This window comes from Carcharodon carcharias, chromosome 9 (genome assembly GCF_017639515.1).
Source record: "Carcharodon carcharias isolate sCarCar2 chromosome 9, sCarCar2.pri, whole genome shotgun sequence".
NCBI lineage: Eukaryota > Metazoa > Chordata > Chondrichthyes > Lamniformes > Lamnidae > Carcharodon > Carcharodon carcharias.
Window position 1 is genome coordinate 100,305,900 of NC_054475.1, and position 23,279 is coordinate 100,329,178.

Here is a 23,279-nt window from a genome sequence, read left to right on the forward strand (position 1 = left end):
CAAAAGACTATAAATTTTGTCCCAGATTGTTGTTTCTAAAAGTTTTCCAATCACTAAGGATAAAGATTGGCCCATAGCTGCTGGGTTTACCCATGCACACTTTTTTGACTGATGGCATAACATTTGCAGTTCTCCCGTTTTCTGGCACCACCACCTGGACCTAAGAATTTTGGAAAGTTATGGCCAATGCCTCTGCGACTTCCACCCTTACTTCCTTTGGCATCTTATAATTATCATTTGGTCCTGGCGACTTATCAACTTGAAGTATAGCTAGCCTTTCAAATAACTCCTCAATCAATTTTTAGCCAATCCAGTAAAATCAACTACCTCCTCATTTACTATGACTCCAGCAACATCATCTTCCTTGGTAAAGGCAGATGCAAGTGCTCATTTAGCACCTCAGTCATGCTCTCTGCCTCCATGTGTAGATCCATTTTTGGACCTTAATTGACCCTACCCATCCTCAGATTATCCTTTAACTATGTTTAAGTCTATAGAGGACTTTTGGATTCCCTTTTATGTTAGCTGCCTTCTCTTCTCATACTCTTTGCCTCTCTTCTTTCCTTTTTTATCTCCCCTTTGAACTATATTCAGCCTGGTTCTCACTTCAGTTCTCCTTCATTTTGCTCTCTTTTCTTCGTCATTCAGGGATGATTTTTCCCCCTTGTGGAAATGTACTTGACTGTACCTGAAATTCTTCCCCTTAGAGAAAGCCCATTGTTTCATTAGAGATGTGTGCATGTGTTATAATAATTACCTGTTCAATGAAAACAGTTAAGCCAGTTTACTAATGCATCTGAGGCACCACTTACACTGCTGAAAGAGCTGTGCAAAACAAAGCTGCTTATCCTTGAAATAAAATGTGCAAAGGAAAAGCATGGGGGACAATAGTTCCCTGGTGCACTCTCCATGATCACTGCCTCAATCTATCAAAGTTGACCTGCCAACCAATCAGCACCCTTTTCTCTCGCAGCATAAATTGTTGCTCCCTTTGAAATTTGGCATTCTTGCGTTTGTCCTGATGAGTGCAAGATGAAAAGCTTCAACATCATTTTTTTTTTCAGCAATACTCAAATTTGAAAAATGTATATTTTCATAGATTTTTTAGACTGCGTTGAGAGGTCATCAATTCCCACTACTCTGGGACTGAGTCCTTGTTAGTCATGTGCTGAGGAATCTGTTGATGTGTGCAAGTACAACATTTTGTCAACATTATTAATACTAATCATTGTCAATAATGGCAAAAGTTTGAGAAAATGTTTCTTAAAATTCTAAATACCTATTGCATATAGGTTGTTGAATTATTGTTTATCTTCAATATCATTTATTCTAAATGCTGTGGCATAGATTTCTATAGACTTAGTGGTGTGTTAAGGTACTTCCTGTTTCACAATGGCTGGCGCAAGGCAGCATGTGAACCATTATTATGTTTGCAACCCCTCCATTAGTTCCAAATTGGCTTCTTGTACTCTGCTGCTTGGTTGCTTAGACTACTTTAGTATTGTATTATTAAACATGTGAAATGAATACAAAATGTTCTGTTAAAGTTATGAGTGAAAATTAAGTGATTGCCATTCCTAGTGGAAAGCTGTGCCTAAAGGAAATACAAGTTGAAAAATTGGGGCTATCGTCATGCTCCCCATTTCGATTGCAAAACTGAATGTCCTGTAATCACTTTCCATTGGATTAACTTTATCCTGATAGTTTACCTCTGAGGACCATCTTTTCTGAAACTTTCTCAGACTCTCAGCCAGAATGTGGGACTGAGCATTGGGGCCACCACATCCAATTTGTGAAAACAATTTGCTAATGCTGAGATCTTTTAATTAATGGACGAGGAAAGAAAAAATGAAAATGGCAAAAAAAATTGCTTGGCCCTTGCCTTTCTGTGTGGCAGTTTCAACCAACTTTACTTTAAATATTGATGTTTCATTTTGCTCAAATTAAAATAAAATAGAAATGTAGATTTTTTTCTAAATAATTGAATAACAAAGGCTTTGCATCAGTGTTCATCTGACTGAGTGATACCAAAGACCAGCGGAACACAACTTTGGCTACTTAACTGAGTTTTCAAAATCAGATGCATTGCAGAAAGGAGCTGATACATGAAGGCCAGTCACTTTCTTGGATAGAGCAGTTATTAATTACAGGCATAGAATCATTACATCACTGAAGGAGACCATTGGGCCATTGTTGATGTGCACCTAAGTTATGCAGGTTTGGAAGGCCCAGGCTTTGTCGCTAGTCTTTGTTGTGTTCACTAATCTCAACTGGGGCAGTAGGGGCACTACAATTAGGCTAGGATTGAGGGAAACCTGCCTTGTCACTTGTGACCATAATGACAGTAGATTGAAATATAATTTTAAAAATGCAGTATTGTTTATTTAAATAAAAGAATTGTTATAATGGATAATTGAAAAGTTAAGGAATAGGCCCTTATTAGTTTTTGTTTATGCAGAAATCTAAATTAGTTTATGAATATTTACACTTCATGAAATTTCTGTTTCTTTATTTCTGTTCTTCATTTGCAACAGATGGTTTCAAAAACCTAGCCTTAGAATCCAGCCCACTAGGAATGTCATTATCGGATCCTACAACTTGGGCAACAGCCATGAACAACCTAGGAATGGGACCAATGGGAATGACTGGACAGCCACTTATGTCAGGTATACACATTTGATTCTGTCGCCTGACAGAACCCTTCTGCTGCCTTTCCCAAATATGTTGACCTATGATGGATGCTGTTGTCCTAGAAAGTTGTTCAGTTTTCAAATTTAGATGGTATGGATTTAATTCTGAACTTTGACCCTAAATTATTTGGATTTCACAGCTGTTTAATGCAGTATATATAAAATTACTGTGTATTTTTCATCAGTTTGAAATGGAGGCAACTTTTTGAGGGAGAAAGATTTTCCCTAATTGCCAACGGTAATTATTCTGTTTCATTTGACTGCAGATTCATTTCAGAAACACTGCTGGTTTGGTTTAATCTGAAGTGGGTTTTGGGCAGGCCAAATGCAACACCCTAGCATTTTTATCAGGCCTTGGCACACTTAACTAGTAGGTTTCATTAAATTCTGCTGGTCTACTTTCTACCGCCTTCAGGTGTCAGGACTATCTAGTCAAAGGTGTGAATGAATGAGTGTGTCTAGGGCACAGCTTCCCTTGTGAGATCCAATGGAGTGCATCTCTTGGTCCCACAAATTAATATTTTTTTCACTTTCCTGAATGGCTTCTTCAACACTAACTTTTCTCAGCCTAACTAAAAGTCATTAACATGAAATGTTAATTCTGTTTCTCTGTCATCCAATGCTGGCTGACCTGAATACTTGCAGTACTTTCTCTTTTTTATTCCAAGTTTGAGCATCTCCAGTATTTTGCTTTCCTATTATGCATAAAAATCCTCCTATTCCAGCAGTGTTAATCTAAAATCCTAAATATTCACTCTCTCCATCACCATTGTTTCCTAGCCACAGTGTGTGCCAGCTACAGAATGCACTGCAGCAACTTACCAAGACTACTTCATCCCAAATCATTTGCAGCCTAAGTACTTTTGGTGTCTAATTACTTGTAACGTGGAGAAATGCTGCAGCCAATTTTGCACACAGCAAGGTTCCACAAGCTGTAATGAACAGATGATCTGTTTTAGGGATGCTAATTGAGGAATAAATGTTGGCCAGAGCATGAAGAGAGCTTCCTTTCTCATCTTAGGAAGATGCCGTGGGATTTTTTTTTACATACACCTGTGAGGACATACAAAAATGGCTTAACATCTCATTAAAAAGGAGACACCTCCAATAGTGCAGCAATTCTTTAGTGCTGCACTGAAATTTCATCTTAGACTCAAGTCCCTGGAGCAAAGCCTAACCATATGCCTTCTGACTTGGAGGCAAGTGTGCTGCCACTGAATCAAGGCTGACATTTTTATCATTACTATCTTGCCAGCTTCAATATGGCAGTGTTTGCAATGTCGTACTCCCATCTGTGTACTCAATTTGGTCAGGTGTGCAAGGATCTGAATTGTTTCTCTCTTTAACTTTAGTGTTCAACTTATACTTTGTATGAGATAGTGATTCTTTTATCTTGGTGACTTTTTTCAAAAATATCTGATTTATTTCACTGAAATAACTCCTCCAATTGGTATAAATGTGCAAATTGACTTCCACTGAATCTTTATAGGAAACTTCGTGCTTACTGTAAGTGTGCTTCTAATCAAAATAAATGCACATTCTTGTAATAGAGACCAGATTAAAAGAAGCATATTCGACTGCTATCCCAGTTATTCTCTATAGACATTTCCCACACTGGTGTGACTGATTCAATTTGAACACTATAAATTCTTGAACACTCAAGAATTGGCAGTGCTATTTATGACATCACTGGAATTGAATTCACATTTGCACAAAAGGGAAAAAAACTCTTAAAATGGTCATCCTGAATCGAGTATTCTTTCTATCATCAGATGTTGATGTTGCAGACTTTTGTGTACTGAACTGCTGACAAAAAACTGCAAGGAGTGGAGACATCATGTTGAGAGAAGAAAAGTAAAGCCTGGGTGAAAACGTAATGAGAAAGGCAGGGCTTTGTCTCCCTTTATAGAAAACACTCGTATGGCACTAACCTTTGATATGTTTACTATGAAAGAAGAAACCTCAGTGGGTCTCAAGAAGGAACAGAGCAAGTTCTTATCAACAGATGGGATTCAGGGTTATTAGAAATACCATTAGTGAATCATGTGGATAGGTAGCTAGATGGAGCAAAGATCTTCTCCTGTCAAGAACAATGTTTACTATAGTACTCAGCAGGGAGAGGAGGACAACCTATTTACACAGACAATACCGATATTGTTTCCTTGCTGGTCAACATTAAGCCAACTTAATAGTAAGTGCAAGCAATAAAAAGAGATCAATCCTCCGAACAATTTTCCATTTAAGGTTACCATTAAAATTGGCAATACATCCATTAGAGAGCCCAAGTATAGTTCAGCATATAGGCTCGGATTCAACAGACTCCATTTACCCATTTGGGAACCCACGATGAAGTTCAAGTTGCTTGATCATAGCTCACATTTTCCTATTAAATTAATAAGAAAAAAAATCAACTCTGGCAAATTTAGCAAAGAAGAATGAAATTCAATGTACTTTGGTTTGTTTTTTTACATTGTAAACATGAAAGTCTGGCAGTGAGGAATTAACAGCTAAAATTGTAACTCCCCTTTCTGATTCTTAAAGGAACAGAAATACATCATTAAAATAATTTGAGATCAGATTAAGAAATGTTCGCAGAATATGGAGACTTGGGAAACTTTCAAGGCAACTAGATTGATCCACAGTCTTGGAAAAGGGGAACTGAAGAAGTTGATTCCTAAATGTATTGATAATAAATATACTTGTATATTTTATATATGTATATATATTTTCTTGGTTTAACATTGGCACAAATGGGAAGCAACTGTTATTCGTTATAAGCTTGCGCTCGATTGTATGAGTGCCAGGAGTTGCTTCTAGTGGTGGGAGAGATCATCGCGTCTAATTGAATAGCTACCGCCTGCCCCAAGTTGTCAGTCTCCGGTCAGTTAGGTGCTGTCCCACCGTGCTTTACTTGCTTCAATGGGTACCTGGATTTTAAAGAGTCATCTCTCAATAGGAAGGTCGATAATCTATGCACCAGGCATGACAAACTCAACAAAGACACCATCAGTTTTTCGCACCACAGGCTGGAACGTAGGACCATGCATCCTGTCCTTGGTGACGACCTTCTGCAGCTTGATGCTGCATGCAAGACAAATCAACAGAGAATCTACAAGGCTCAATGTGGACATTGCTGCACTGCAAGAAACAAGGCTCGCTCAAAGTGGGTCACTTAAAGAGAAGCACTGCACATTCTTCTATGCGTATGGACTCCGAAGTGCCTCTGGACCCCCACTGTTCGCATCTTCTCACCATTTATCCTCTGTAGGCCCCAAGTGGACGACTTCACATTTGTCTACATAAACATCCATTTGACCAATTTCTTGCCATTTTGCTTAATTTGTTAGAAATTTGTTAGAATTTCTTGGTAATATTCTTGGTATAGTAATATTGCTTTCATCTTCACTGCTTAGAGTGCCACCTAACTTCGTTTTTTTGGAAAATTTGGATATGTGGCTTTCTACGCCATCATCTAAATCAATAAATGTGAATAATTGAGGCTGCTGCACAGACCCTTGTGGGATCCCCTTAGTCGCATCCTGCCAATTAATGTACCTGCTTATTAACTATCCTCTTGTTGCTCATCCAATTTCATTGAAAGGTCAATAACTTACCTTCAATTCCTTGAACTGTAACTTTAGCTAAGAGAGTTTCTCACAGGTGACATCACATGTCTCTGCAAGTTCATATACATAACATCCATAGACATTCCTCTGTACAGGACTTCAATCACCTCTTCAAAAATTCAGTTAAGTTTGTCAGGCATGTCCTATCCTTCACAAATCAATGCTGACTCCCTCTGATCAGCTGAAAATTTTCAAGGTGTTCAGTTACACTATCCTTAACCGTGGATTCAAGTAATTTCCTAACAACACATGTTAAGCTAGTTGGTCTATAATTCCCTGGTTTCCCTCCCTTACCTTACATAGCAGAGTGGCATCTGTAATTTTCCAGTCTAAAAGATTAGTTCTAGAATTGAGACAACTTTGGAAGATTATAGTTCATGCAGCTGCAATGTTCTCACCAAGTTCCTGAACTTATTACTTTCGTATGATGGGTAAAGTTTATAATGGGATGTCCAACTTGGCTATCCATTCGATGGTCTCCTGAGAAGCTGAGTGGAGAAACAGATCTTAGGCAGGTTGATGTGAAGGGTTCTATGGTCTAGGAGTCATGGCCACAATCACACTTTAGTTCCTCCTCATCTGCTTATATGGAGCAGGTAGCTACATCCGTGCCCATGCAGATTTAGTTTAGAACTTTCTTCGATGGATATCAAAGCAACGGACCTCTGCTGTCGGGTCAGTGATGAGGCTTGGGTTTTTTATGCTGGATGTGTCCCACAGTTCCATCAATCTGGAATAATGGATTGATACCAGCTGCATGTGTCTTTGCTGCCAATTTCCAGAATGGCCGGCCAGGATTTTAAGTCCTTTGCTGGTAGGCTTTCAAGTCTTAATAAAAGGTTAGTGTTGCTCATGACTTGTTCCATCTTACTGAGCACAATGGTGTCACGGCTAATGGCAGTCAGGGCAATGTGGAACAACACCAACAACCACTCAGTTGGAGTGGAGTTAAGCACCCCTAACGCTGTCCTCATGGCAACATTTAGTTGCGTGTCTTTGATCTTTGTGTGATGGCTACCAGACCGTGAAGCAGAGCAGTATTCTGCAACAGAGTGGACTATGGCTACTGATACTGTGCAGGGTTTTGGCTGTACCCTCCTGTGCCATTCCAGCAAGCTTTTAGAGCAGCTTCACCCTCTTTTTTTACATTTTGGCCAATGTTTGAGATGTGGCCATTAGGTTAGAGTCCTGTCCAGACTGACAGCCAGGTATTCTGGATGCAGGTCCTGGGCAAGCCACCTTGCACAGAAAGAAATGTTGCGTCCTTTCCCAGTGACATTATTGTTCAGAAGGAACATTGACAACTGTCTTGTCTGGATTGGGGCAGCAGGCCTGGAAGGAGTATTCCAATTGGTCCAGGTTGCTGGTAAATGTCCTATTCATTTGCTCTGACACTGCCTGCATCAACAATGTTATGTCATCAGCATAAACAAACTTCTGGGATTTGGTGCAGGGCATGTCCACTGTATAGATACAAATGACAAGTTTATGAAGGTAGTTCCAGTCGTCTTCTGCTTCAGGAACATTGCCTAATTGGTGGTAATGAATGCAAGGACCTTATCAGAGCAACTTCTTCCCTCTCTGAAGCCCACTTGCTTGTTAAGGATGAGCCATTTGACCACCTTATAGACCATAGATTGGGGTCATGGGTTGATTTTCCTGATTTTAAAATAGCATAGAATTTGACATAACAGCAGACTTTTGGGAGAATCCCAGTGTTAAACCTATTAGAGGTGAGTTTGATAAGCCACATGCAGTATTTGGGTCCTGTTTCTTGGATTCTGGGTAATTAAATGCCATTGCTCCTGGCTGCGTTACCAGACTTGGCAGTTATCAATGCTGCATCCATCTCTTCGGTAATGAAGGCGGCCACAGTGGTCACACTGACCTTTGGCACCTTGTTTCAAGGCACTGAGGTGGGTCCCAAGTGGGGAAAGCATTAGAAATCCAGGTTTTCAGCTGCTGCTTGCCATCATGAGAGGAGTTAATGACAACCTACACATGGTCAAGCCTGTATGTTCTTGCTCATCAAGAAGATGGCTGAATACCCAAAAGTCTGAAAAACATGAAAGCATCAAACCAACTTCCTTTAAAACCGTGGAATGGAAACCATCTGGTCCTGGAGGTGTGTCACTCTTTAGTGCCATTATTTTCTTCATTATTGTCATTTTCCTTAAATTAATTTTGTTTAGTCCCTGTTCCTGATTCAATATTAGTTTCCTTGCAATTTCTGGCATACTGTCCTGTTCTTTTGTAAATACTGGAGCAAAGTAACTTATTCAACATATCTGCCATTTCACTATTTTTATTGGCAATATCATCATGTTTAGGAGCCCACTTTGCCACTGACCACCAACACCTTCCTAAATTAATTGTAATTGTGTTTTGTGTTGATTTTAATACTACCTGCAAATTTCTTTTCATACTCCAAATTTGTAGCTCTTACTAACAGTTTCATCACCTTTTGTTGTCCTATGTATTGCTCCCACTTACCAGGAAGGTGCTTTCTTTTTAACTTTCATGTTATGTTACCTTTTTAATTGGCCATGGTTTTTTTGGCATAGAGCTCTTGCCCTTTAGGGCATAAATCTTCTCTGTATAATACATTCTTTTTTGAATACTTCCCACTGATCATCTGTTGTTTTACCCATTAACAGATTTACTATGGCTAATATCAATGTTGAAGTCAACTTTACATAAATCTAGCATCTAAGCTGTTTGTGTCTCTTTTCAAACACAGTGGGAACTCATGATATTATGATCACTATTGGATAAATGTTCATGCATCATTAGGGATTAGGATCATTTGGGATTAGAATTGCAGATAGAGCAGAAAGAGGAAGTAGCAAAAGAGGTCAGCATCAGAAGTGTGGCAAAGAGGACTGTAGGAAAAAATAAGGTTGAGGATTAGTTTGTACTTGAGGGCAAGGATTTCGAATTCAAAATGCAAATAAAGGCTGATGAAAGACTAACAAAGCTTAAAAGGTGCTTTTGATCTATCAAAGTACAAGTGTTTATGAAGGTTATTAAATACGTTTTACATTCCTGCATCCTACTTTACAGAGTTTGACCGAGGCCTTCGCATGATGACTGGAATTGCACCAATTAACCCAATGATGCCTGGATTGGGCATTGTCCCATCTACAATTCGTCAAGACATGGTTGTCGTCAAGGAGATCATCCATTGTAAAAGCTGTACACTTTTTCCTCCAAATCCAAGTAAGTATGTGAGGAGCAAGAGAGTAACAAATTGTTAATGGAAATTTATAGTTCTTTTTACGTGATTTACTTATCTTGTATGCAATTTAGCTTCTGATGGATTTTTGTGAACCATGAATTCACCAACCAAAAGCAATATTTAGCCAGTCACAGCTAAAGGATGGAGCAGCAAAAGGCTTCACTGCACTGAATAAGCTTCCTTCAGTGTATTTTTAATTGTATTGCTCTCAGGGACGAATTTTTCAAATGTAATATCATAGTATCAGACAATTGCTAGCTATTAATCAAGATTTCAGATTGTCTGCTGACTAAGGAAGGTGAGACAGCACCAATGGGAAGCTTGTTAGAACAATGTTTCATCATATTTTTGACTAAAACATCAATACTGCAGCTCAACTTAAAAATCTGGGAAATAATAACAGAAGTGATGCATGTTTTCATTCTTGTTTTATCACATGATTATTTTGGATCCAACCTTTAGTTCATGGGTTTGTTAAAGTATAAAATGTTTATATGAATGCCCACTGTTGTCATCTTCACTACCTACTAGCAGTAGCTGTGATTCAGAAACGTAAAAAATAATGATGTACTTAGTAAGAAGGCTAGGATAATTCAGCCAAATTGAATTTTCCTTCTTCCCTGGTACAAATATGTTTTCTGAAAAATGCTAATGGAGTGGTCCAAGAATACCTCGTGACATTTGTTTGGAACTTTGGATTGGGAAAGTAAAATTAGTTTAGCCACACCCAATCCAGTTGCTTAAGGTCATCAAAACTACTGTTGATGTTGATACATATTGTAAATATTCTGACATATTTTGAGCAGCTTGAGTTTTGATTCATGGGGGCATTGGCATCTACTGGGAAAAGTGAGAGCTGTATCATAGGAATGATCTTCACCTGAACCGTACTGAGTTCAGTATTCTGGTGAGCTGTATAACAAGGGTGGTGGAAAAGGCTTTAAACTAAATAGTAGGGGCAAGGGATCACATGAGAGGAGATGTAACTTCAAGAAAAAGGACAAGGCAATAGAGCAGGGTAGTGACATGGGTAATGATAACCAAAGTGTGGCAGGAAGGGACAGCATTTAAACTTAGAGTTTGCAATAAATGGTAAAAAGACAGAAGGAAAGCCCCTATATTTGAATACGTACAGCATTTGTAACACAACGGATGAATTGGTAGCTGTTATGATCCTTGAACAGCTCCCCTCAAGTTTTTGGTACGATTCCGTTAGAGATCAATAACATGTTGTTTAAACCAAGCAATTTGAGATTTAAGACACGTGCTCAGTGAATAGAGGCACAAGATTACACACATTTTGAACAAACAAAAATAAACAAACAATTTACATAATCTACTTTATAATCTAGTATGAGGCACATGTGAATTAACAAGTTAACTTGTTTTTTTATTCACTAATGGAATGTGGGCATTGCTTGCTAGGCCGGCATTTATTTTCCATCCCTAATTGCCCTTGTTCAAAGAGCATTTTAAGAGTCAACCACGTTGCTGTGGGTCTGGAGCCACATGTAGGCCAGACCAGATAAGAAAAGCAGATTTCCTTTCCTAAAAGGCATTAGTGAACCAGATGGGTTTTTTACAACAATCGACTTTTTAATTCCAGATTTTTATTGAATTCAATTTTTACCACCTGCTGTGGTGGGATTTGAACCCAGGTCCCCAGAGCATTACCCTGGGTCTCTGGAATACCAGTCCAATGACAATACCATTATGCCAATGCCTCCCCCAAACTCTGGTCAAATAAACTACACTGCACAATAAATGTCAGATGCAACCAAGACAGAGTTCATGGATATCTCAACAACCCACCCAGATGTCAGTAACACTGAGTCAACCAAACTCACTGAAACTCTTTCTCCCTCACAAGGGATTCCAGTCTTCACCTTCGAAGATTTAACTTGGGAATTCTCTCCAACTCAGACGGCAGCTGCCCACCATACAGGGTTTCAAAGTTGCCTCCTGAGAATCTGTTCCCATGGATGCCAGAATCTACACTCAAACACCAACTCACAAGTACAACTTGAGCTCTTTGGCCACACTGAGCAAAACACTACTGCTCCAATGGGGTGCTTTTGCCCCAAAGCCCCACAACACAGAGTCACCAACCTTCGGCTGCCTTCTTGCTTCTTTTGAGCCCTCTTCGATGGCATCAATGACGGCCCACCTAGCATAGTTTCAAACTCATCTCCTGAGATTCCCGAGTACGCACTCAAGCACCAACTCACATGCACAGTTTCAGCTCTTGGACTACACCGAGCAGAGCACTACTGCTCCAAAGGGGTCCCTTTGCCCCAACATCCCCCAGAGCTGCCAACCTTCGGCTGCCTTCTTCACTTAAAGTCTCCTCCCCACAGCCCTTTTCCTGTTTGGAGCCTGTTTCATTGCCCCATTCTTTTTAACTGAACTGGGACTTTTTCCTCTCCCTGTTCACTCTCTGAGACTCTTCTTTTGGGACCTCTCCTTGGCCCCTCTCCCTGTCCCCTGCCTGGGACTCTTATCCTCAATGGCGCTCCACTCCCAGTCATCTGACCCAGGTTTTTGCACTGTTTATCTTCATGCACAGGTATACTGGGCCGCTCCTCAGCCCAAATAACTTTAAAAATGCAGAACCGCGCATGTGCAGCCCACTCCCAGTCTACATTATGCAAAAGCTCTGAGGTCCAAGAGGGGTTGAAGTTCTTGAACTCCACTCTCAATGAGGTAAGTATAGATTTAATAACAGCACAAATAAAAATAAGTATGTAAGGCCCAATAGGCAATTTGGAGACATGGTTGCAAGGTGACCAAGGATGGAACCTAAATATTCAAGGATATTTGATATTTCGGAAAGACAGGAAGCTAGAAAAAGATGGTGAGGTAGCTTTGTTAATTAAGGATGGCATTAGCACAGTCGTGAGAGGTAATCTTAGTTCAGAAGATCAAGATTTAGAATCAGTTTGGGTAGAGATAAGAAATAGCAAAGATCTCTTGTTGGAGTGGCTTAGGCCCCCTAACAACAGCTTCACTGCAGGAGGGTATACAGGAAGAAATAATGGGAGCTTTTAAGAAAGGCACTATAATAATCATAGATGGTTTTAACCTTCATATAGATATGATGAATCAGGTGGCAAAAGTAGTCTGGAAGTATTGCTGAAAGAAAAGACATGTCGAAGTTTTTCGTCTTGCACTCATCAGAACACTTGGAAGAATACCAACATAAGGGGAAAACAACAATTTCCACTGTGTGAGAAGAGAGTGCTGATTGGTTAGCAAGTGAACTCTGGTGGAGTTGTTGCCATGGAGAATGCACCAGTTGATGGTGACTAAAGGTTAACCGCCGAGCATTGTTTGAAATTTAAACCAGGCAGCTTGACCCTGATTGGTCAAGGCATTGTCCTGAGGAATGAGTCAGCGAATGGCTGTCACTTATTTTGTTTAGCTGAAACAGGCGCAATGTGTGTACACATCCTTTCTGTCTGCAAAGAACAAGGCCCTGTGTCAATGTGATTCTTAGTTGACAACCAATTTAAGATTGTCAGTTGGGCTCGCAGTTTGGCACATTTGCATGTATTGGAAACTACGTATATTATGGCCTTGTTCTTTGCACTATAAATTGTTGTTTTCCCCTTGTATCGGTATTCTTCCGAAGCTTCCTGATGAGCGCAAGACAAAAAGCTTCGACATGTCTCTTTTTTCAGCAATACTCAAGTTCTGTACTGCTAAATGACTGTTTGTAGCCTGGAAGATGAGTTCATATTGTGTTTGACACAGTTTTTTAGAGCAGTATGTTCTAGTGCCAACCAGGGAGCAGGCTATTTTCGACATGGTATTGTGCAATGAGAAAGGATTAATTAATGACCTCACAGGAAAGGAGCTCTAGAAAACAGTGATCATAGCATGATAGAATTTCACATTCAGTTTTAGAGAGAGAAGTGTGCGTCTAAGACTAGTGTCTTACCCTTGTAACTGCCTTTATTTAAGTTTATGAGGACAGAATGGGATAAAGTGAACTGGGAAAATGGGTTAAAAGGTAGGACAGTAGAGAAACAATGGCAGATATTTAAGGAGATATTTCATAACTCTCAGGAGAGAGATATTCTCTGCAAAAAGACAGACTCTGAGAAGGATGCCCCATCAGTGGCTAGCTAAGGAAGTTAAGGATAGTACTAAATTGAAAAAAAAAACACACAATACTGGACATTTTAGTGGTAGGCAGGAAGATTAGACTGATTTTAGAAACCAGCAAAGAATGACTGAGAAAATTGTAAGGAGGGAGAAATTAGAGTTAAGGGAAAGCTAGCATGAATATAAAAACAGATAGTAAAAACTTCTACAAGTATTTAAAAAGGAAAAGAGTAACTAAAGTGTATCCCTTAGAGGGTGAGAATGGGGAATTACTAATGGGAAACAAGGAAATGGCGGAAACGTTGAACAGATATTTTGTGTCTGCCTTCACTGTAGAAGACACAGAAACATCTCAAGAATACTTGAAAATGAAAAGGTTAAAAAGAGGGAGGAACTTAAAGCAATCACTGGGAAAACCATTAGAACTAAGGATTGCCAAATGCCTGAACCTGATACCTTCCATCCTGCAAAGGTAGCAGATACATTGCTTGTGATTTTCCAAAATTCCCTAGATTCTGTAAAGGTCCCAGTGGATTGGAAGATCGCTAATGTAACACCTCTATTCAAGAAAAGGAGAAAGAAAGCAGGAAACTATAGGCCAGTTAACCTCACATCTGTCATAGGGAAAATGCTAGAATCCATTATTAAGGAGGTAATAGCAAGACATTAGAAAATCATAATACAATCAAGCAGAATCAACATGGTTTGTGAGAAGGAAATCATGAATGGCTAATTTATTAGAGGTCTAGAAGAAAATGACAAGCAAAGTGAATAACGAGAAACCTGTAGATGTGGTGTGCTTGGATTTCCAAAAGGCATTCGATAAGCTGCAAATCAAAGGTTGCTATGCAAAATAAGAGCTCATGGTGTAGTGGGTAACATATTACCATGGATAGAGGATAGGTTAGCAAATAAGAAGCAGAGAGTAGGGATAAATGGGTCATTTTCAGGTTGGTAAGCTGGAACTACTGGAGTGCCATAAGGATCAGTGTTGGGGTCTCAACTATTTATAATTTATATCAATAACTTGGATGAAGGAACTAAACGTATGGAAAGTAAGTTGTCTAGTGGACATAATGAATCTGCAAAGGGAGTTAAATAGGTTAAGTGAGTGGCAAAAATTTGGCAGGTGGAGTATAGTGTGGGAAAGTTTGAACATCCACTTTAACAGAATAAAAAGCAGCATATTATTTGAATGGAGAGAGATTGCAGAACTCTGTGGTACAGAGGGTGTCTGGTACACGAATCACAAAAGATTGATCTGCAGGAACAGCAAGTGATTAGGAAAGAAAATGGAATGTTGGCGTTTATTGCAAAGGGAATCGGATATAAAAGTAAGGAAGTGTTTTTCAGCTGTACAGGATGTTTTTTAAGACCACAGCTGGAGTACTGCATACAGTTTTGGTCTCCTTAAAAGAGGATATAATTGCATTAGAAATAGTTTGGAAGAGTTTCACTCAGCTGATTCTTGGGAAGAAAGGGTTACCTTATGAGGAAGAGTTGAGCTTAACCTATTGGAGTTTAGAAGAATGAGAGGTGATCTTATTGAAACATACAAGATCCTGAGGGGACTTGATGGGGCGGACGCTAAGAGGATGTTTCTCCTTGGGGGAGTCTAAAACTAAGGAACACGGCTTCAAAATTAGGGGTCTCTCATTTAAGACTGAAATGAGGAGACATTATTTTCTGGGTGTTGTCAGTCTGTGGAATTCTCTTCCCCAGAGAGCAGTGAATGCTATGTCATTGAATATATTCAAGGCTGAGTTACATAGATTTTTGATAGACAGTGGAGTCAAGGGTTATGGGAGCTGGACAAGAAAGTGGAGTTAGGCCACAGTTGGGTCAGCCATGATCTTATCTAATGGCAGAGCAGGCTCGAGGGGCTGAATGGCCTACTCCTCCTAATTCTTGTGCTTTCAACCTTGCCACATGCAAGATTGTGAAAAATGAATTGAAGTGCAAATGAAGCAATGTCTGATTTCTAACTGGTAAATTGGTTGCACTATAAACCTGCATACACTTGGTGAATGTAGAATAAGGGCCTGGCACATAAAGGGTTGACATGGGACTGAGTACAGTACTGCCCATACAGTGCTGTAAGAGAACACATGACCTGCACTTTGGGGTCAGTGTTGTGTTGGACAGAGCCGTACGTAGAAACAAACATAGAGACATTTCTAGCTTGAACCGTTACCGTACCTGTGGTATATAGTTTCTAGTAGTTAATAAATACTTACTGTTAAATTACCTAAGACGACAAATATCTTAAGGTCTACCGAACTACACGCAACACCTAACAGCAGCGAGACAGATGAGTTCATGTTCAAGTGGCATTCCATACCTTTGATTTTCCCAACAATGACTAATGTAATGTAATAGTTGTTAATTGAATTTGACCTAAGAGTGTCTAATACACTAAGTACCAGGTACAAGAAATTCTCCAGCCCTGTAATCACTCAGGTAACTCAAAAAACAATAGTGTAAGTAGAATCATAAAGATCTTTTCAAGATGCAGAAAAAATTACATGTTTTATACTGCATTTGAGTAATTTCAGTCTATTTTGAGTGCACGGCCAAGGATGCATAACTGTCGTTCCAATCCATTATAAAATAACGCTGAAAGAGTCTTCAGGAAACGATTGTTGACCAAAATGTCTCATCAGTGCAAGATTCAAAAATCTCATCCAAAGTTGCATAATGAAAATTACTGTTCCTTGACAGCTAGTTCATGAAGGAAACCTGCATTATAATTTCACGAAAGTCAGTGTGAGAAAGGGTGACCTGTTCTATCTTTCCCTGTTAAGCATCCCAGTTGCAGCTGCAGCAGGACAGTATGCATTTTCTGAACTAGGTGAAGCATATTCCAGCTGCTCCTTTGCTGCCAGCACTTAAATGACATCATACTTTTTCTTCCAAAGTGGAGCCAAGTATCTTGATAAAGTTGACTTAGCATTTGGCATCTTCTCAAACATTTGAGAGCAAGCTAAAACAGGCTGTCAATCAACGATAGTGTCTCTGGAGATTTACCAGTGTATATTTTTATTGATTGGGAACTGTCCCGTTTAATTAATCAAATGAATTGCTTAAAAAAAATTTAAAATAACTTTCTTTACATTCTAATTATTGATAGACTTGACCTGTCTACTGCATCAGTCTGACATTGCTATGTTCGTACAGTCCTTATAGCCAGTGTTACCAGAATGATCAAAGTGAAAGTGAAAATTACTCAGATTAAGACTTTGTGAAAAATGATAATGGAAAGGATTGCAATAAAAATGTATACCTATATAATAATTAAGTTTGGTTTTAAGCTTTCTTCTTTCCTGATTAAGTATTTAATTGGTTACTAAGTTTTCAGAGGTTATAAAGAGACTGATAGCTTATTTTTAAAAAAGTATCTTTCTTTCAACCACTGGGAGATGAACGAGTATGTTGGACTTCTATCCAGTCAGAGTGGATGAACAACTGCACCCTTTTAGGCACCTGAAGTATCACAGCCTAAATCTGTTTCCTAATGTACATCAGTGCAGAGTACAGATGTATCAAATTTGGCACTAATTTGGCAATTTCACTAACAAAGACTGTAGAAAATAGAATTAGATATTCTCTGATGAAATTAGGGTGTGTTGCCAGCATCAAGAATACACTATTGTTCATATCAACTAATCTAGACCTTATCTGTCCTGGGGAATCCAAAACAGAAGTACGTTTTCATTGTATTTGGACATTTTTGACCAAATTTCATTGGTATTTGGCATCTTCCCAACCATATGATTTTACTCTGCATTGAATATTGTATGTGTGTTTGGCTCAATTGGTCATACTCACACTTGGGCCAGAGGTTTGAGGGTTCAAATTGTTATTTCCCAAGAAAAATGTTGACTTTTAATTTTAATAGTTCGTTCATTCTGAGAAATAAGATAAGTTGTAAGGATCACTTAAGAATGTCCTACTGATTCACTAGAGGGAACTTGTTCCAAAATTTAAAATAAATTTTCCGAAAAGATTGAAAAATGTTCCATTAATGAAATTAAAGTGATTGCTTATTTGCAAATCAGTTTGAGAATTGTCAGGCTACATGCTAGAAAAATGTTGGAATATTACTTGTGAAGCTGCTTGATTCAGTAAGCAGATGAAACTTATGATCATGCTAAGCCAGAAGGTCCTAAATTGAAGTTCCCAAAATGGCTTAGTTAGTTGATGCCAACAATTGGTTGCTACAGTTGGCCCAAGCTCCCCAGCTAGAGGGGGTAAAATTGGGACAAGGTTCCCACTCCCACTCCAGTGATCCTTGCCATGTATGGAGATATAATGAGCATAGTATAGGCCTTAACTATGATGGCCTCCTTGGGAAAATAACTGCCAACACTCGCTGTACTTGCTCACAATTGTAAAGTAGCTATTTAAGTGAGGTACTACAAGGCTTCTAGCATCTGTGAATAGTATGGTAGTGGGAGATGATGTTTTCAGTGGGAGAGGAGAGAAAACTGAGAAGCATTTCGCAACCTTTTGCACATGGAGCTTTTCTTTATCAAGTCAATGTTAATTCTTTACCCATCAGAACTTTAAATTAATCATTTTGGGTGAAATAAATTGGCTAGCTGTTTTGAGAGTAGCTGTAAAGCAATGTGGAATTGGAATACATCTTCCGGACTGCTCAGGAATGGATTTACTGTAAGTTAGAGCATTCAAAAGTTGATGTTACGGCAAGAAGAGAATAGGTAAATGGCTGATGGTGAAATCATATGTGCTTATGAGAGATCTGTATATGCCTGGAAACTGACCTCTCTCCAGCAACTGCAGTAAGTCATTGAAAACCAAAGGAAAAACATCTCATTCCACAACTATTCCAGCTTTTCCTAAATTCCATTCATGGATGAATTTAGGCAGAGTAGAATTCTGCTATGCAATTCAAAATATTGACAAATACCTTTGAGATAGTCTTAACGTTTCTTGGAAGTTTTTATCTTTAAAAAATTACTTGAGATATTAAATCCATTTGTTCCTAATTTCTAATAAGCAAAAAAAGCAAGTTCATTATCTGTAATAACACAGTATCATGCTAGTTTAGGTATCTAATTTTCTGATGCTTGGTGTTATAAAGAAACTTTATGGTTCACTGTTACAATATAGTTAATGTGGTTCTCTATTTTTAATATACTTACAGAACTTTTCCCCTATAGGTGCAGTAATTGAGGAGCAGTTAGACAACAAAAGAGATTGGAAACTTGTGCCATACTAATGATGCATCAACAGCACGTGCCATTACCTAGTGTAAAAGTTACAGAAAAATAACAGAATAAGCAAGTTATGCCATTAGTTGTGCTGTACCTTAACTTAATGGGACTTTTGGACTGCTCTGCCAATACCCTTCCAGAGAAAAGTCCACTTTCATAACTTCGCCCATTATTGCAGTCAATGCTGATTATGAATTTCCTGAATTTACACCCATTTTTGCACTGCAGCCTCATAGACTGAAAATCTAGATCTAGTATTGCTGTGATACATAGCCTTCACAGGACTCTACAAAGAGTCTATAAAAGGCCCATATGACCCAGAAATTGTTCTGTTATTTTATTCTAATTCTTTCAGTTCTGAAAATTTTCACTATTTAGAAAGACTCTGTGCTATCATTTTTAGGTCTAAAGTGGATGGCCTACCTTTGCCCAAATTGGAATCCATTTAGCACAGTTTTGCCCATTCGCTTAATCTGTTAAAAGCCCTTGGTTGTTTTATGCTTCCTCCTATACTGCCGACAATGCCACTAATCTTTGTGCCATTGGCAAACTTAGATATGCGGCTTTCTATCCCATCATCTAAGCCATTATCAATTATAATGATTAGTTGAGGCCCCAACACAGATCACTGCAAGACACCACTAGTCACATCATGTCACTTCGAGTGCATGCCCATTATCTCTACTTTCTATTGCTTTCCACTCGGCCAATTTCCTAGCAAAGTCAATCATTTGCTTTCAGTTCCATGAACTTCAACTTTAGCTAACAGTCTTTTTGTTAAGGACTTCATCAAGTGCCTTCTGAGAGTCCATATAAATAACAGCCATAGACATTGCCCTGTCTACTACCTCATAATGGCCTTTTCAAAAACTTTGATTAGATTCGGTGGACATGATCTATCCTTTACAAATCCATGCTGACTGTCTTTGATCAGGTAAAGGTTTCAAGATGCTCAATTGAGAATTTTAGTATCTGTTTCACATTTCTTTTTAAACACCATGTTGAACGCAATTAAATTATAATCACTACTCGATAAATGTCACGCATCATTAGGCTGTTAATGTAATCTGGCTCATTATTCATTACTTCATCTAATATAGCCTGCCCCCTTGTTGGTTCTAGGACATACTGTTGCAGAAAGCTTCTCTGAACATACTCAAGAAATTTGCTACCTTTCTGACATGAGTTAATCCACTTATCCCTATATGTAAGTTTAAAATCTCCCATTAAAACTATTCTGCCTTTATGACATGCTCGTCTAATCTCTGCATTTATACATTCTACCACTTCGCAGCTGCTACCAGGGGCTGATACATAACTCCCATTAAAGACTGAAATTCTTTTCCATTTCTAAATTCTAACCATAAAACCTCCATTGCCTGCTTACCTCTTACTATATCTCCTCTCAAGGATGAAATTGCTTCATTGATAATCACCAAGGTTATTTCTCCCCCTCTAGTATTTTCCAAACTATCCTGTAGATCCTATAATGGGGATATTTAGTTCCAAGCCTTGACCATCTGCAGTCATGCCTCAGTAATGATGACCGTATTGTACCCTCCAAATTGAAATTGTGAATGCAGTTCAGTTAATTTGTTCCTTATACTCTGCCTTTATATAAAGAATGCTTATTTGGATCATGCACCCTAACCCAACCTTCTGCTTCTGTTTCACCTACATGTTTCTTATTTCACTCTCTTAATTGAATCAGTTGACATCATCTGGTTTTCCCTTTATCTGTAACATTTAGTGCATAATTTCTGATGATTACATTACTCTCCTACGTTTGTTTTACAAATATTATTTATACTATCTTTTGCATACTAGCCCTTGCCCTCTTTTACTGGTTTAAAGACCTCATGACCTCAATAGTTATCCTTTCTGATTGAATCCCCATCCCAGCCCAGGTGGAGTCTGTCCCAGCAATGCAGCTCCCTCCTGTCCAATTAATGATATCAGTGTCCCATGAAATGGAATCCATCTTTCTCATAAAACTCCTTAAACATATGTCCATCTCCCAATCTGTTTATTCTGCGCCAACTTGCATGTGGCTCAGGAAATAATTCAGAAATTTTAACCCTTGAGATCCTATTATTTGACTCTTAGCATTCTCTATACAGGACCTCTTGCTTACTCTTTGCTATGTTGTTGGTCACAACAATTTTTTTTTATTCGTTATGGGATGTGGGCATTGCTGGCTGGGCCAACATTTATTGCCCATCCCTGATTGCCCTTGTTCAGAGGGCATTTGAGACCATAAGACATAGGAGCAGAAATTAGGCCATTCAGCCCATCGAGTCTGCTCTGCCATTCAATCATGGCTGGTAAGTTTCTCAACCCCATTGTCCCGCCTTCTCCCCATAACCTTTGATCCCCTTACCAATCAAGAACCGATCTATCTCGGTCTTAAATACACTCAATGACCTGGCCTCCACAGCTTTCTGTGGCAATGAATTCCATAGGTTCACCACTCTCTAGCTAAAGAAGTTTCTTCTCATCTCTATTCTAAAAGGTCTTCCCTTTACTCTGAGGCTGTGCCCTCAGGTCCTAATCTCTCCTACTAATGGAAACATCTTTCCCACGTCCACTCTACCCAGGCCTTTCAGTATTCTGTAAGTTTCAATCATCCTTCTCCCTCATCGATCTAAACTCCATTGAGTATAGACCCAGAGTCCTCAAATGTTCCTCATATGTTAAGCCTTTCATTCCTGGGATCATTCTCGTGAACCTCCTCTGGACCCCCTCCAGAGCCAGAACATCCTTCCTGAGATACGGGGCCCAAAATTGCTCACAATATTCTAAATGTGGTCTGACCAGAGCCTTATAAAGCCTCAGCAACACATCCCTGCTTTTATATTCTAGTCCTCTCGAAATGAATACCAACATTGCATTTGCCTTCCTAACTACCGACTCAACCTGCAAGTTAACCTTAAGAGAATCCTGGACTAGGACTCCCAAGTCCCTTTGCACTCCAGATTTCTGAATTCTCTCCCCATTTAGAAAATAGTCTATGCCTCTATTCTTCCTATCAAAGTGCATGACCTCACACTCCCCCACGTTGTATTCCATCTGCCACTTCTTTGCCCATTCTCCTAACCTGTCCAAATCCTTCTGCAGCCTTCTTGCCTCCTCAATACTACCTGTCCCTCCACCTATATGTATCATCTGCAAATTTAGCCAGGATGCCCTCAGTTCCTTCATCTAGATCATTAATGTATAAAGTGAAAAGTTGTGGTCCCATCCCTGACCCCTGCGGAACTCCACTAGTCACCAGCCGCCATCCTGAGAAGGACCCCCTTATGCCCACTCTCTGCCTCCTGCCAGACAGCCAATCTTCTATCCATGCTAGTACCTTGCCTCTAACACCATGGGCTCTTATCTTATTGAGCAGCCTCCTGTGTGGCACCTTGTCAAAGGCCTTCTGGAAGTTCAAGTAGATAACATCCATTGGCTCTCCTTGTCTAACCTACTCGTTACCTCCTCAAAGAATTCTAACAGATTTGTCAGGCATGACCTCCCCTTGATGAAACCATGCTGACTTTGCCCTATTTTACCATGCACCTCCAAGTATTCTGAAATCTCATCCTTAATAATGGACTCTAAAATCTTACCAACAATCAAGGTCAGGCTAATCGGCCTGTAATTTCCCATCTTTTGCCTCATTCCCTTCCTAAACAGGGGGGTTACATTAGCGATTTTCCAGTCCTCTGGGACCCTCCCTGACTCCAGTGATTCCTGAAAGATCACCACTAACGCCTCCACTATCTCTTCAGCTATCCCTCCAGAACTCTGGGCTGTAATCCATCTGGTCCAGGTGATTTATCCACCTTCAGACCTTTCAGTTTTCCTGGCACCTTCTCCTTGGTAATGGCCACCATTATCACCTCTGCCCCCTAACTCTCTTGAACTTTGGGGATGTTACTCGTGTCTTCCACTGTGAAGACTGACGCAAAGTACCTATTCAGTTCCTCCACCATTTCTTTGTTCCCCACTACTACTACTCCAGCGTCATTTTCTAGCGGCCCAATGTCCACTTTTGCCTCTCTCTTACCATTTATATATCTAAAAAAAACTCTTGCAATCTTCTTTTATATTACTGGCTAGTTTACCCTCATATTTAATCTCCCTCCTTATTTCTTATTTAGTTGTCCTTTGTTGGTCTTTGTAGGCTTCCCAATCCCCTGGTTTCCCACTGCTCTTCGCTGCATTGTATGCTTTCTCTTTAGCTTTTATGCTGTCTCTGACTTCTCTTGTCAGCCATGGTTGCCTCGTCCTCCCTTTAGCATGCTTCTTCTTCCGAGGGATGAATTTTTGCTGTGTCTCCCAAATTACTCCCAGAAACTCCTGCCATTGCTGTTCCACTGTCTTTCCTGCTAGGCTC

The 23,279-nt window shown here is 39.4% G+C and overlaps 1 protein-coding gene across 1 annotated transcript in view; it reads left to right on the forward strand.

Annotated features, from left to right (window-relative positions):
• Window positions 1-23,279, forward strand: part of LOC121281899 (ecto-NOX disulfide-thiol exchanger 2-like) — a 339,103-nt gene that overhangs the window by 223,696 nt on the left and 92,128 nt on the right. Inside the window, exons 5-6 of the mRNA XM_041195055.1 lie at window positions 2,535-2,666; window positions 9,380-9,535. Coding sequence (XP_041050989.1) covers window positions 2,535-2,666; window positions 9,380-9,535 — 288 coding nt within the window. The remainder of the gene's footprint in view (window positions 1-2,534; window positions 2,667-9,379; window positions 9,536-23,279) is intronic.